The 15,221-nt window shown below is 34.2% G+C and overlaps 2 protein-coding genes across 3 annotated transcripts in view; both read right to left on the bottom strand.

Annotated features, from left to right (window-relative positions):
* LOC121408452 (TRAF-type zinc finger domain-containing protein 1-like) overlaps positions 1-4,917 on the bottom strand; it is a 48,649-nt gene extending 43,732 nt beyond the window's left edge. For both annotated transcript variants that reach the window (XM_041599926.1, XM_041599928.1), the window contains exon 1: positions 4,837-4,917. The gene's annotated coding sequence lies outside the window, so the exon portion shown is untranslated. The remainder of the gene's footprint in view (positions 1-4,836) is intronic.
* Positions 4,918-8,651: 3,734 nt separating this feature from the next.
* LOC121406876 (glutathione S-transferase theta-1-like) lies at positions 8,652-14,583 on the bottom strand. The gene is made up of 5 exons (XM_041597747.1): positions 14,333-14,583; positions 12,240-12,327; positions 11,348-11,504; positions 9,877-10,050; positions 8,652-8,801 (listed from the first exon to the last, which is right to left on the bottom strand). Exons 1-5 carry the CDS (start codon positions 14,442-14,444, stop codon positions 8,652-8,654), a joined length of 681 nt encoding a protein of 226 aa, XP_041453681.1. The 5' UTR covers positions 14,445-14,583.
* Between the last annotated feature and the right edge of the window lie 638 nt (positions 14,584-15,221).

Raw genomic sequence — 15,221 nt, 5'->3', positions numbered from 1 at the left:
GTTAACAGACAACAAAGATCTGACCTACTTTCCACAATTCAAATCCAACATTTGGAAACGAAATAATTATCCTTCAAACCAATGGGGCACATACATGTAAGCAGTTTGCACTAGTAAACAGGTAATTAAAAACATCAATGCTTATACATGTAGCTCCCGGCATAACTATATGCAACTTTCACATCTTTGGCATCGACATTGCATGTGTTGACAAAGCTATAATTGTTTTCATATTCTGAGTGAGATTGTGCTTCATTCAGCCAGTTCACTGAAAAAGATTCAGTAAAATGTACATTTTTATTTTAAAAATGGATGAATGTTTTGGCAAAGGGCACTAACATGACTAAATCATAGCAACTATACATTTTAGTGCCCTTCGCCAAAAGGATTTATGTTTGTACATTTTTTAGTGAATGTTTTGAATGGAGTACAATAAAAGTAAAATTCTGCAATGTCCCTAGTGACCCGTTAGACCAATAGTTTATCATTTTATTCTTTTATATGTCTTATTCAAATAAATAGGCCGACACAGTAGTATAAGGGAACCCGTTTTCTTATTTTTTTGCAAAACTTCTAACAACTGCCAAATACTGCAGGTATTCAAGTTTATTGTGAAAGAAATCATTTAAATCAACTTGCAAGTTTGTCAAAAATTTGCAAGCAAATGCTTTGAAATAGTCCAATAGTTCCAACTATGGCTCAAAGAAGAACTTAAAGGAATTGTCCAGGCTGGAGAAATTTATATCTCACTGATTAATAGAGTAAAATTCAAAATGCTGAAAATGTGATCAAAATCGCATAACAAATAACAAAGTTATTGAATTTTAAAGATTTCTTTTCCATCTTTCCGGTGAAACTAGGCATGTCTTCATGAATATCCATTAGTTGGGCTGATGGTGGCATATCTCCACTTGTTCTTTTTATCATAATTATATGATATTAGGTTTATTAAAAAAAGAATTTACCAAGAACTAAAAAAATTGATTTGAGAACTAATTAAGTACATTAGTTATTTATTGCCGCAACTTATTTCATCATAATGGAGACACATTATTTACACATGTATGAAAAAATGAAATAATTATGATTTCGTGTTATAAGAAAAAGGAAAGATGGGATGTGACATCATTAACCGACCAAATGAATATTCATGACGATGTAAATATAACTGTTTTTCACAAAATACTGATAAAGTTTAAAATACAATAACCTCGTTATTTGTCATCAAATTTTTGTGAAATTTTCATCATTTTACTCTATTTATCTAGACGTGAATATTTTCAGCCTGGTCCATTTCTTTAAGTTTGAATGCAGTCGGTCAAAGTTTTGCAAGCCAATGCTTTGAAACAGTTGTTCCAATTTGGCTCAAAGAACAACTTGGGGTTGAAACAAACAAAAGATAAGTGCAGTTTTCTTTAACATTATGATCTTCAATCATGGGCTTGAAAATAAGATTTAAAAAATGTTTCTCTTTGGAGAATTTGAATCTCTGAGTCATGGAATTCTTCCAAATAAACTGATTCTCATTAAATGTTCAGAGTTTTAAAATGAACACCAACTTTGCAGCATTAGCTGTACCAAGACAGTTCCTTTGAACCAATCAGTAGAAGCTCTCTACATTCACTTTAGACACAGCAGAAAATGTCAGCCTATTCATGGCTTTAATATTTTCTGTAAATTATATTTTGACTGGATTTGATTATGAAATATAGTTAAGAATATTCTTAGTGGTGAAATGTATGATCTTAAAATTGATGTCAGTGTAAAGGGTTAAATTTTGGGTGTTTGCGCTTGGTTTTAAAAAAAATCTGTAAGAAAAAATCACATTAAAATTAAAAAAATCTTATTTAAATCAAATAAATCCGAATTAAGTTTATATAAAAAAATGCCAACATTGTCATTCAGCATACTTATGAGTTTGAATTGAAAGTACCAGATTTGTCACATACATAACTGCACGTCTTTACCACTGGTATTATGGCTGGCATAAAAGCACTTTCAATACAACGGTGAACGAATGTTGCTGGGCATGACAACTTAAATGATGCTGATTAAGGCTAATTAATATCAAACCGAGCTGTAAACATAACAGTAAAACAGGTTGAATACAGTAGCATGCATGGAGAAGTGGATATACCTACAAGGTCCCAGGTCCAATCAACAAACTGTGGTTAGAAGTTAATTCCAAACAGGAACAAAATAATAAAACATAGCTATCCTGTTTGATTTAAAGTATGATAGTTTACAAACTTACAATCTTGAAATTTAAGATTTTCATTTTGTAAACTATCTATTATTCAAGTTCTGAACTCTATGGTGTTTTTGAGTTGGATAATATTTCGAGTTTAAGTACCATTATGATACATGTTTTAAGGAATACTGGTTTAATTTACAAACTTAAGCGTAGTTTGCTTCATAAAAATCTGATAACTTTATACCATTCCATGATTCGCTCTTATTCAAAATATATACCAATGTAACCTCATATGAATTTGGACTCAATATTCAAAATTCAAAAGAAACTTAAGAATAATTACCAATTTCCATTACCTAGCACCATCCGCGCATTTATTTAAAGGACAAGTCCACCTCAAGAAAAACTTGATTTGAACAAAATGAGAAAATTTCAACAAGCATAATAAAATTTCATCAAACTTGTATGTAAAATAAGAAAGTTATGGCATTTTAAAGTTTCGCTTCATTTCACAAAACAGTTATATGCACATCTCGGTCGGGATGAAAATGAGGAACTGATGACATCACTCACTATTTCTTTTGTATTTTATTATATGAAATACGAAATATTTTCATTTTCTTGTCATTGTCATGTGAAATGAAGTTTCATTCCTCCCTGAACACGTGGAATTCCATTATTTTAACATTTTGTGCTTCAGGCAAGGATGTCATAATCGTCAAATTCGTAAAAATTGAAATATTCTATAATTCAAACAATAAAAAAACCAAAAGAAATAGCGAATGAGTGACATCATTGACTCTCTCATTTGGATGTAACTGGCTCGTTCATATAACTATTTTGTTAAAAATAAGCGAAACTTTCTTATTTTACATCTGATTTTGATGAAATTTTCAGCATTGTGCTTGTCTGATTTTTCTCCATTGATCCAAATCAACATTTTTCTGAGGTGGACTTGACCTTTAAAGGACAAGTCCACCCGAACAAAAAGGTTGATTTGAATAAAAAGAGAAAAATCCAACAAGCATAACACTGAAAATTTCATCAAAATCGGATGTAAAATAAAAGTCTTGACATTTCAAAGTTTCGCTTAATTTAAATTATGTGCACATCCTAGCTGGTATGCAAATGAGGAGACTATGACGTCATCCACTCACTATTTATTTTAGCGAATGAGTGACATCATTGACTCTCTCATTTGGATGTAACTGGCTCGTTCATATAACTATTTTGTTAAAAATAAGCGAAACTTTGAAATGTCATAACTTTCTTATTTTACATTCGATTTTGATGAAATTTTTTGCACTATATGCTAGTTTGATTTTTCAGTATTTATTCAAGTCAGCATTTTCCCATTTTCCTGGGGTGGTCTTGAACTTTAAGAAACTGTCCTTATGATATTAATAAGCAAGAACTCACAATATTTATGTATACGTACAAGCAGGTTGCTACCCATGTAGAGTTTTCAGATCTTTTTTCAATACAGTAATCAAGTTCATAACCATAATGCCCGTTCTTCCAATAAATTTCATTTATGGTCTATCAGGTCTAGTTACGAAGCTGGGTTATGTAGGTCCCAAACAATGGAATGAGATTCCCCAAATAATAACTAATTCACAATTTTTATCTCCCTTTAGAAAACAGTATACAAATTTTCTAGGAAATGATTATTAATTCTCGCAGTTGATATCGATGCATACTTGTACTGTATAGACCCCTCAACTCGTGTTCTTTGTAATGTGTTGTTGTTTTTTCCTCCCTTTTCCTGCACTAATTATTATAATGATGACATTTTGTTTTGTATTAATGTTGTGTTTTTTACTATGTTTTGGTGATCCAGCCTCACAGGTTTCTTATTACCTTCATTGGAAGCCACGGAATTTATTTTTATTATCTAATCGCATTATTTGATGTTTCCTTGTATTTTTATACTATTTGTGAAATAAAGATTGAATTGAATCGAATGAGTTAGATATGATGAAAAGGGTTTGATAATGATAATACCATAATAGAGCTATCCACTACCATGCATACACAATATGTATTGGTTTGGGCAATGGAGCCATAGATGCAGCTGCTCAGTGGAATGTCATATGTAAACACTTTCTGATGGCCTGAGCCAGGGTATTATATAATAACCCTGCTCGTGGCTCTGTGGTTAAAGTAGGGGATTATCTATACTCCTCAGCCCGAGCCTCAGGGGTCCTAAAATTTGGTTGATAGACAGATGAAGTTATCCAATGAAAGCTCTCTGAAATTTTGGGTGGGTGGGACTTATTTTGACCGTGGGAACAAGATTTCCAAAGAAGAAGCAGACTCTGAAATGGCTCGCTTCGCTCACCCTTTCAGGCTGGTTTGCTTCGCAAACCAGTAGCAGATCCCACCTCACGAGCCATTCAGAGTCTGCATAGCAGACTAAGACAGTGCCGCACTGCCACTGGCAATGAATAGCAGCTTAGCCTACACTGTACAGTACAGCGGAATGTCGACTATCGTCGATCAAGTTAACAGTTAAACATAACACGATTATAACTTTCATTTCATACATTAAAACAAAAATAGGAAACATAGATTCTGACAAAAGTGTAAGCCTATTGCATTATTTCACCCCGATATGAGATTATATCATGAAATTATCTTACCAGCAGCAGTGCGAAACAGTTCAGCTCTAATTCAGCAGATCATTGTTGTTGTGGTATGGTCGCCCTCTATCGTCTCGATCGAGCGTAGGCCTCGGATGGATGACATGCATGACCCGACCTGAGATAAACTTCAGTCATCTCCTTGGTGATGTGAAATTGACATGCTACTCCATTTTAGTTCATTTCTTTCTTTTTATGCCCCATTTGTAGCAGTATGCCTACTTCTAGTTGAGGCACTAGGCGATACTGTCATCTGTGTTGCCCCGTGTGTTGCACATTAAAAACACCACTCTCTTGGGTACTGCTCTCTTGTTCCAGGTCCTATAATTGCGCTATTTTTGTGGATTCTACACTTCAAAAGAGATCACCTAGAACCCACTCCAGCAGTCTATACCCGGAGTGAAGCTTTTAAAGTTTACAGACTTTGTCGCTTTCTTATATACGAGCAGCTGCCCCATATAAAGAGCTCACTTGCAAAAGGGGTTAGGTCAATTTTTCATCAAATTTAATTTTTATGTCTCAATGTATATATATATACATGTATTTAGGAGCTCTATATAAGATGATACCAAAGAACAATTGAAATTCTTATTAAAATATGAACTAAAATGACAAAGAAAAAACACTTTTTTTTAAAAAGGGGTCAGGTCCATTTCAGTTAAGTTGCAAAAGGTGTTAGGTCCACACAGATTTTTTGGAAAAGAATATCATAAAAAATATGAAGACAGCTAGATTTCTTTTATACCCAATTTCATGTTCTCATGGAAGGGTATCATGAAAATTCAGTTTCGCACAAGAACATTGCAATATTGGGAGAATTAAAAACGTCCTTTTTCTCGGAATGGTCCAAAGTGGACCTAACTCCTTTTTGCAACTAAACTCTTCATATGTTACGTAATATCAGGAGTGAGTGTTACATGATTCGTCTCTTGATATATTGACGGTACAATAAAAATCATTTTATTTTTTTTGTGAAAATGAAATTTCAATGATTTTTTTTAATTGAAGCTGCTCGCATTTGACGTCACAAATCAAAACTATGAAATTTTGATAACTTTTTAAATCTTTGATGGATTTTCTTCCAATCTTTACCAATATTTTTAATCATGCTTTCTGCTATTAATAACATTTACACGGTCAGGGTGGTTTTCCCTTTAATCGCCAAATTTGTTTGCGTCGATCTTGTTATTATCATTAATTTAGTCCTCTTACCGGGACCATTTTCAGATAGGCCTATACGTGAATAATTCACCTACCGCACCGACGATAATGCTATATTTTGACACACACAACGTGAATTAAAATGGCCGGACGGGCATTTTTGCAAATTATAAGTTTAGGAATAGAGTTCATGTCATGTTGTAAGAAATCCGCTCCGGTTGATGGGTAAAATACAAAAGAAGTGTCCCAAGGAAGTAGGTAATTCACCCACACGCGCACACCGTCGGATCCAGGGGGGGGGGGGGGGCACGGGCCCTCCTTTAAAAGGCACAACTAAAATTTGTAATGTATAGATATGCCATTAAAACAGAAGTGTGCACCCCACCCCCCTTCGAAAGTGAAGACATTTTTTTTGCTTGTCAAAAAAAAAATTCGGACGAAAATCACTTAATTTTTGCCTGAAACCCATAGGGGGGGGGGGGGGGCTTGTCAAATTTTCCTTGGGAAAATGTGCACCCCACATCCACTCACATACGCACACATTTTCACGTTTTTGAGAGTGACGCAATTCAAATTCAAAATTGTTTCTACCGTCTATATTTCTCATTGAAAAATACAAGACCTCGAGAATCAGATCAATCCAAACTCGCGAATAATTCAAAATTACAATGACAATTGCAAATTTTTAGCAGAATAACGAAATTCATGTAATGGGATATGTAAAAGAGTAGCAAACAGTCATTGGCCTGGCTATTCCCTAATCAACATTCAGTATAAGGATGATAAAATAAAAAATGTTCCACACAAGTTTTGAGGATGCAAGAAACGAAAATCTAAAAAATCAACCAAATCATCTATAGTAAAAATGAAAATAAGTTCGTATTGTAAAGGAGGAAATAAGTACATAAAAAATCTGTTGCAGTAGTAGCTGTACGTATTAACTTTTTTATTGATAATGAAAATACCGAAAGCAGTACACTGAGCTATAAAATCACGAATGATTGCATAGCATTTAACCATTGAAGAGAGACTAGGACTCCATGCTTCGTATAGACATCATATAAAATAACGCGTTTATAATTGATTTTACGAGCTTGGGCATGATTATGAATATGAACACCCACATTTTTTCCAAGAGTTATAAACATATCATAATCATAGCGATATAGAGTTCAACATCAACATCACTTTGCAACTTTTCTATGCTCATTCTCCAGGTGGGATGTGTGATAATAAAAGTTATGCTACCGATTTTACCAACCTTAGCAATTTGAACATGGACCTATTCCAAAATAGGTCCATGATTTGAATGAGCAGCCAAAAAGTTCATTTTGAGTTTAATTTGACTGATGAGTACAACAAAGATGAGACAATTCTTGACAAATCGAGATTATAAGTTTGAATTAAACATCACTTAAGCGCTACACGCTATGCTCAACATCGGAATCTTGACGGCTGAATGAAATCCAAAGTATGAAAAATTATATTATAAAACAGATCATCTTCATCAATATCATGAGAATAGAGGGCCGCATACTCCATAGCACCCATAAGCATGATGACGTATACGTGTTCGTCTCATTTCATGGAGATGATATCGGTAAATGAGCAGCTGACTAGCTGCTTATATAATATTTTAATATTTTAATTAGGATGCTATACTCTACGACTCCAAGCTCCGCTTTTAAGCAGCCCCCTCTATTTCCAGCCAGATATTTTACTGTTTGTTTATCGCTTATATCATCAAGAACCAAGCATTATTTTGCAATCGTTGGTACTAACACTAATAGAAAATTTATCCTTAAAATAAAAAAAGTTCCTGCAGCAGAGTCTCAAGTACATCTGTAATCTTTAATAGATTGCGAAATCTTACATTATACGTAAAATTGCAGGAAATTGGTATTCGGTGTATGGAACCCTTTTCCCCCTTTTTAAACAGACCTGTTTTGTTAAATTGTAGAAAAATTCCTGTTTTATGAATTTACAGAATGATTCTATTATTGCTTTCTGCAAAATCTTCTTTTTTCCTGTAAAATCAGGGTTTTTTAACAGTGTATGATAGAAACGTATATACGAAAAAAAAATACTGACTCTCAAATTTAACTTTAGCAGCCTCCCCCATTCCCAACCTGATATTTCATGCATCAATGATTTTTATTGCGTTTATCAAGTTCCAATCATTATATTCTAATTTTTGAAAATGGAAATATACGATATAAAAACACAATTTCCCAAATCTTGTCCAACTTTAAGAAAAAAATATACCGATTGTCGAACATGACAATTGAAACAAAAATAGGTAAATTTGTCCAAAAAATGGTAATAAACTGTTTGAGCATGGACATGATGGAGGTAGAAAAGAAGTTTACAGTTCGCTCAGAAACAAACTCGTCAGAAATTACTGCATTTTTAGGGATAAACCGGGATGCAGCAGTTAATCTAGCAATGTTTGGCTATTTCCTGGACACAATCACTGTAACTATAATCATGATAATATAGTAAAATACATGACATGTATCAATTGCACTGGACTGACCAAAGATAAATTCACTTTTTAGAGTTCACGTTAAAGATGTTATATTCGGTATTCGTTGATTTATTAGAACATTTTAATAATTATATTGGGTGCGGTGCAGGAATGTGATGATTGATATCTATTTCTTATAGTTAGCCCTAAATTCGTACAATACTGCGTGAGTTTCGTCAAATGTCGGATTGAGGCGAGTTTTCACACGATCAACAAAAGCCCTGAGTTTAGGTCGACCCTCTGTTACATCGCGCCCATTAATGGTATTCTGCATCATCTGTATTATACATGTGAGAGAAAAATAGAAGGAATCATGAGGAAAAAACAGTCTCAGTATCAAGGTAGGTTTGACTATCGATAACATTGGTAACATCACCCTTAACACACTTGACATCTTTTGACAAAAGTACCCAAGATTTGTCGAACACTGACTGATATTTTATTTCAGCTGGTTCGAAATTATCTAGCCACCGGATGGTGGATATTTCGCCATGTGTTTGCTATTCCGAACGCCGACAGCGACAATATATGCACTATATTTTGTAAACGATTGCAAGTATATACACTGATATACTGTAAAAATATTGATTATGAATATACCTGTTAAAGATGATGAAAATAGTCGCCAATAAATATTACCCCTCCCCCCCAAAAAAAAGCTACTGTCATAATCTTTTACACAATTATTGCAACAGAGAACAATTGAAAAAAAAATGGAGTGGACTTCGGACCCCTTTTGCAACCAAAGTCTTCTGAATAGCTCATTTGTCAAAAGGGGTTGGGTACATTTTTAATGAATTTTATTGTTTTCTTTCTCAAACCGATAGATTTTTAGTCGCTCTAATGTTGATACCAAAGAAAAATTGAAATTCACTTTAAAACGTGGAGTGGACTTCGGACCCCTTTTGCAACCAAAGTCTTCTGAATAGCTCATTTGTCAAAAGGGGTTGGGTACATTTTTAATGAATTTTATTGTTTTCTTTCTCAAAACCGATAGATTTTTAGTCGCTCTGATGTTGATACCAAAGAAAAATTAAAATTCACTTTAAAACGTGGATAACAGTGGCAAAGAAAAATCACTTTTTTACTCAAAAGAGATTGGATTAATTTCAGTTTGCTTGCAAAAGGCGTTAGGTCCACGGGTGATTTTTTAACAAATATAAAGAACAAAATTGAAGACGGGTGGATTTCTTTTTATACCCAATTTTATGTTCACATGATAGGGTAGTATATTCATGGCAATTTAGTTTCTTATAAGAATATTGCAATACGTGAGAATAAAAACGTGATTTTTCTCGGAATGATCCAAAGTGGACCTAACCCCTTTTGCAACCAAACTCTTCAATTCTTACCTCAGAAACGGCCAGCACATCAGCAACTGAGATGTCATCCCCGGCCAGCCAAGCATTGTCCTGTAAGAAAGCATGCTCCAGCTTATCAAGCTGCTTGGTAAGATTTTCTTCGTCATTCTTCAATTTTTCCTCCGATGCATGCTCCTTTCCTCCAGATAGCATTGGGATAACGATCTGTATTATATATATATAAAAAGATGTAGTACATTAGGAAGCAATTGTTCCTGCTACAAATTAAAGAAAACATCCTGTGGAAGCTGCTGGAGAACCTCGTGAATATTCCAATTCATGAATTTTAAATTGTGAGAAATTGACCGTTTTCTATAAAAAAAAATAATCATACGGTTTGTTTTTGTTATGGGGTTTAACAGAATACTATCTGGAAATAGTACGCATTTCGGATAATGATAACAACATTTCTTTCGCTTATGAGAAATTATATACTTGCTGAAATAAGAAGTACTCCAGGCCGAAAATAGTATGATTTAAACAGACAAAGGAAAATCAGACAAACAAAACAATGAAAATTTGATCAAAATCAGACAAGGAATAACACAATTATGGCATTTTAAATATTTGAATTATTCTGGTGAAACATTTCCATACATGTCTAAAAATATTCAATGAACAAACTGATGATGTCATACCCCCACTTGTTTTTTGTATGAAATTAGGTTAATTTAAAAAATCTCGAAGAACTAAACAAATTGGATTCACAACTGAATTAGTGCATTATGTATTATAATTCGTTTCTGCAACTTCATTACAAGGGAGACATATTATTCACAGATATTTGAAAAAAATCATGTAATACCACCAGAAAAAAGAAAGTGGGGATGTGAAATCATCAGCCCACCTAGTGCATACTGATTATATTGATTTCACAAAATATTGCTGAAATTAAATTCAATAACTTTGTTATCTAAGTTTGATGAAGTTTTCAGCATCTTGATCTCGGAATTCTACGCTACAAAACATTTTCAGCCCGGAGTACCCCTTTCGTATTCGTCAGCATGCCCTAAAATTGTTCACATCGTGTTAACATAATGGAATTTGTGGAGAATTTTATTCAAACTGCTCAAATTTAGGTATGTGAACTTGATCCAACGGCAGGAGTACAGTGCATAAACAGAGCCCGCTATGGGTTACATTGTTTCTTCGTTTCCTAATGAATATTTGAAATCGCAGCTATTCAATAGATCTGGCTATTTACTTAATACTTATTTATTTATTTATTTATTTATTGATTGATTGATTTATTTATTTAATCATTTATTTATTTGCGTACTTATTCATTTATTGCTTTATTATTTATTTCTTAATTCATTGATTAATATATCTGTATCTAGACCGATCTATCTATCTATTCATCATCTTGATATTTATTTTATTATTCATTTATTTATTCTTTTATATACTTATTTTCAAACAAACAAACAAAATATCTCGACGGGGAAAAGTAAAGACTCACCTCACTGTAAAAGATACGACCGCATCCTCCTCTTGTACCTGTATGATGAAATGCCATGTATTCATCAACTCTGGCTCTTTTCTCTAGATCCTTCGGGTACCAGTGGTCAGGGACTAGGTCTGAATATTTCGTCGCCAAATACCTAATGATCGCCATGCTGTTTAAAACATTTGAAAAAGAATTTAAAAAAGACAGCATATTGGTATTTGAACAAGGGTTTTTCATCATATATTCCAGATCTTTAAGGTCTCGGAAACCCCCATATAAACTTGATTTGATAGGCATACATAAAAATCAAAGAGTCATGTGATTGAAAAATGTCATGATCGATTTCTGGCATAAGATTAGGAAAAGATGAGCTCATAATATAAAATGATTTTTAAAAATCCAAATGTACACCATGGGCGGTATGCGAATTGGGGATTCGATGCATCGCAATGCCACCACACACTCAGCATTCTCTTTTTTTTTTTATCTAACTGTAAAAAAATTCAGATATTTCCAGTTTTTCTCCAAAATGTAAAATTTTGTTTGATTTTTCATGCAACAAGTTTACTGTGGTATGGCAGATACCCCTTTCTCGTTGAATCTAAGACCATTTTTTTTATTCAATATAATAAAAGTAAAATGGCTAAAATAAATCATGGAAATACTTGTAGTGACTGTGTGACATCTCAGAATGCATCATACTGACACGAATTACATGTATCTGTTTTATATATATATATTTAAATATATATATATATATAGAGAGAGAGAGAGAGAGAGGGGAGAGAGAGAGAGAGAGAGGGAGAGCTGCAACTTGAATATATAGAGAGAGAGAGAGAGAGAGAAAGAGTGAGAGGGAGAAGGGAAAACCTGGAAATTATAATACAGAAATGTGTTAGCTTACGTTTCCCCCATACTAAAGTCTCCATCTTGAATAGCTGGTACAGTGCACAGAGGTGTAATTTTCTTGTATTCTGGTTTCATATGACTACCTGAGAAGAGGAAATTGATTAGTTGAGGTACAAATTGAAAATATCAGGATAACGATAAACAATTGAACTGATTTCCTACTAATTAAGGAATATTACAAAGTTATACCTAGGCTTTTTTTACCTGACTGCTAAGAAAGCACGAATGCCTGTGAGCAAGCAACCAGGGGACCAACGGCTTAAGGTCCTCTCCGAGGGACCCGGTAACGAGGATAAATGCCTTACCAAAGGGCACTAGCGCACCACTTGGGAATCGAACCAGGGTCACCGGAATCTTGCATCTCTTTCAATTGATATTCAGAACCAAGAAAACCGAAAAAAATTTGGAAATTTGTATGAGTACTATGAAGCACCTTCCTTTAAAATTGTGCATCACTGAGGGTTTTGCTCAAAGGTGTAATGAGTCCACAAATTCGAGGGGTTAGATATTGCTTAGCGGGCAAAATCTATTTCTTTAAAGTGAGCGAGCGAATGAAGCGAACGAGCAAAAATGTTGACACTTTGTATAAGATTTTGACGCAATTTTCAGAAAATAATATCATATTTCACTCTTCTGTCTTTTCTTTCTTTATATTTTCTTGTTCGTGATTTTTTTTCTGGGGGGGGGGGGCAACCCTTCCCCTTAAGGCCTCTCATCTGTACTCCACTGGTTTGGCTTCTGCTATTTTCGTGCTAAAGGTGAAATCATTTATCATTTTTAAAATGCAAATTCACGAAAAGATATCGCTACTTCACCTTATCCTTTGATTATACACCTGTATCGCATTATTGCCACAAAAAAGGTCAATCCCGAATCCAAGAGGTGATATTGTCAAATATGAAGTCCTACAAGTGCTATCTTTAGTTGAATATTAATGAAAAACAAACGGAACTGCCGATATCTAATATTTGTTAAACTGGTCAAAATGATCGTTAATTATTTGAAGAAGGAATGAAAATTATTATGGAGGCAAACGTCCCATGATGGTCAAGACTTGTGCTGACTTGACTTTAAGACCCTCGATATGAGGATTTCTTTCCTTGAACTTTCCTCCATATTGCGAAATCGATATATTGATTGTTTCTACGTGAAATCATCAAAATAAATAATGATAGTTACATTATAGCGCTTAATAAGCTTTGTTTCTCAGCGCTTTATTTTGCAATTATTATACTATTACCCCGCGGACATCGGATCCTGATGGCATGCCCGTATAAAAATAATGCACAATCTTCCTCCACTCCCTGGGCAGCATTCCAACAAGAGTTCCAATACTCAATTTCTAGGTATACTACATAAACTTTCGCATCCTATTTGATAGCCATTTAACACCTGGATAGAGAGTGGAAAAATATATGGCTTGACGCCTTGCGAAAGGACGTTAGGCCACGCTGGGATTCGAACTAACGACCTTCAGATTACCAGGGGAGTGGCAGAACTGCTACACCACGAGGCTTCAAGCTAATTACATCTGAATGTAAACGCTATCTTGTCTGGCTTGTTAATCATGACACTGGGAAACGGGGGTGCATCACCCCCAAAATTTTTCCTTGGGCGTGCTGCGGGTATTATTCTTCATAGGCAGCACCCCCAGTACAGATATTCTGGAAGATGTGCAAAAATGGAAAAATAATGAAATAAAATGACCTTCATTTTGTAGTGAATCCTTTTTTTTTTTGCTTTTTGCTTTTTAAATTTCTCTCGATCAAGTTTGTACAACGCTGGCTACTATTTGAACTCCACAGTAGTCGTTGAATTTTAAAAGAGTGTTTGAAAACTAAAACAACACAGTTAATTTTTTATTCAATCTTCAATAAATTACACATGGTTGTTTAGACATGTTAAACTGTTTAACAACTTCTGTGAGGTTCATGTATTATTGAGAGATTTGAAGGTACCCTTTCGATAGCGGTAATCAGATGAATGAATATGATAAAGATGATAGTCCTACAGATAAAGAAATTTTATTGATAACGAACAATAACAAATCCTAAATCCTACATTGCAAAATGATAAAAAAAGTATTACCATCTCGGAGGTTGACCGTTACCAATTCGAACGGAATCTTTGTGTTCTTGAGGAAGATGATGAGCGATCGGCAAGGCTGGGATAGCATATCAATGTAAATCTTGACAACCATGATGAATAATTTTTCCTCGTCAGACGTGGATTTGAAGAAATTGTGTGTTGTTTGACGATGATAATCAAGCAAGATCTCCTATTCAGTACAGACGTATCGGTCGTGTAGGTAATATAAAGATCTAAGTGGTCACATGACTGGCCGAACTTTGAGATTGTGGAATAAATATTGAGTTCAACAAAAGACTATTATTGCAAATCGAAGCGGGAGTTCTTTTGAGGTTTTGAACTGAAAACAGTACTATTCACCTAAGTATTTAATCATGAAAATAATGTTTTTTTTTGCCACAGAAATGATGCGAGCGCGAAGCGCGAGCTAAAAATATTTATATTCCAATCTGAAAAGCGGAAAATTTGAGCACGATTTTAAATAAAGAACGAGTTGTGTATCTCAATCTCGCTTGCTGTGTAACATTAAAATCTTATTTCATTTTTGCACATGCAGAATTATTGAGGGGGGGGCAAAATGATATGTTTGTCCCCCCAATATTTTCACTGGTGTGGCGATCGCCCCCTGCCCCCCCCCCCAGGATCGACGCGTCTGTAAGTGTGTATATAATAAAAATGTCGGTTCTCAGCCTTCTTCAGTATATGAAAAAAATGAAACGAATAATGCAAAATAATAAGCAACTTGTCAAAACGAAATTAACGAAATAAGCTAAATATAATAGAACAGCATGAAAAAATAAGAATGAGGAAACATTATCGAAAAGGTCAAGTTCCATAAAAGGAAAAACGAAAAATCAGACAACCAGAAAGTGATTGAGCACGAGAACAG

Source organism: Lytechinus variegatus, chromosome 2 (assembly GCF_018143015.1).
Source record: "Lytechinus variegatus isolate NC3 chromosome 2, Lvar_3.0, whole genome shotgun sequence".
In the NCBI taxonomy this organism is placed as follows: Eukaryota; Metazoa; Echinodermata; class Echinoidea; order Temnopleuroida; family Toxopneustidae; genus Lytechinus; species Lytechinus variegatus.
Note: the sequence above shows the minus strand (reverse complement) of the source record. Positions and strands in the feature narration are given on the sequence as shown.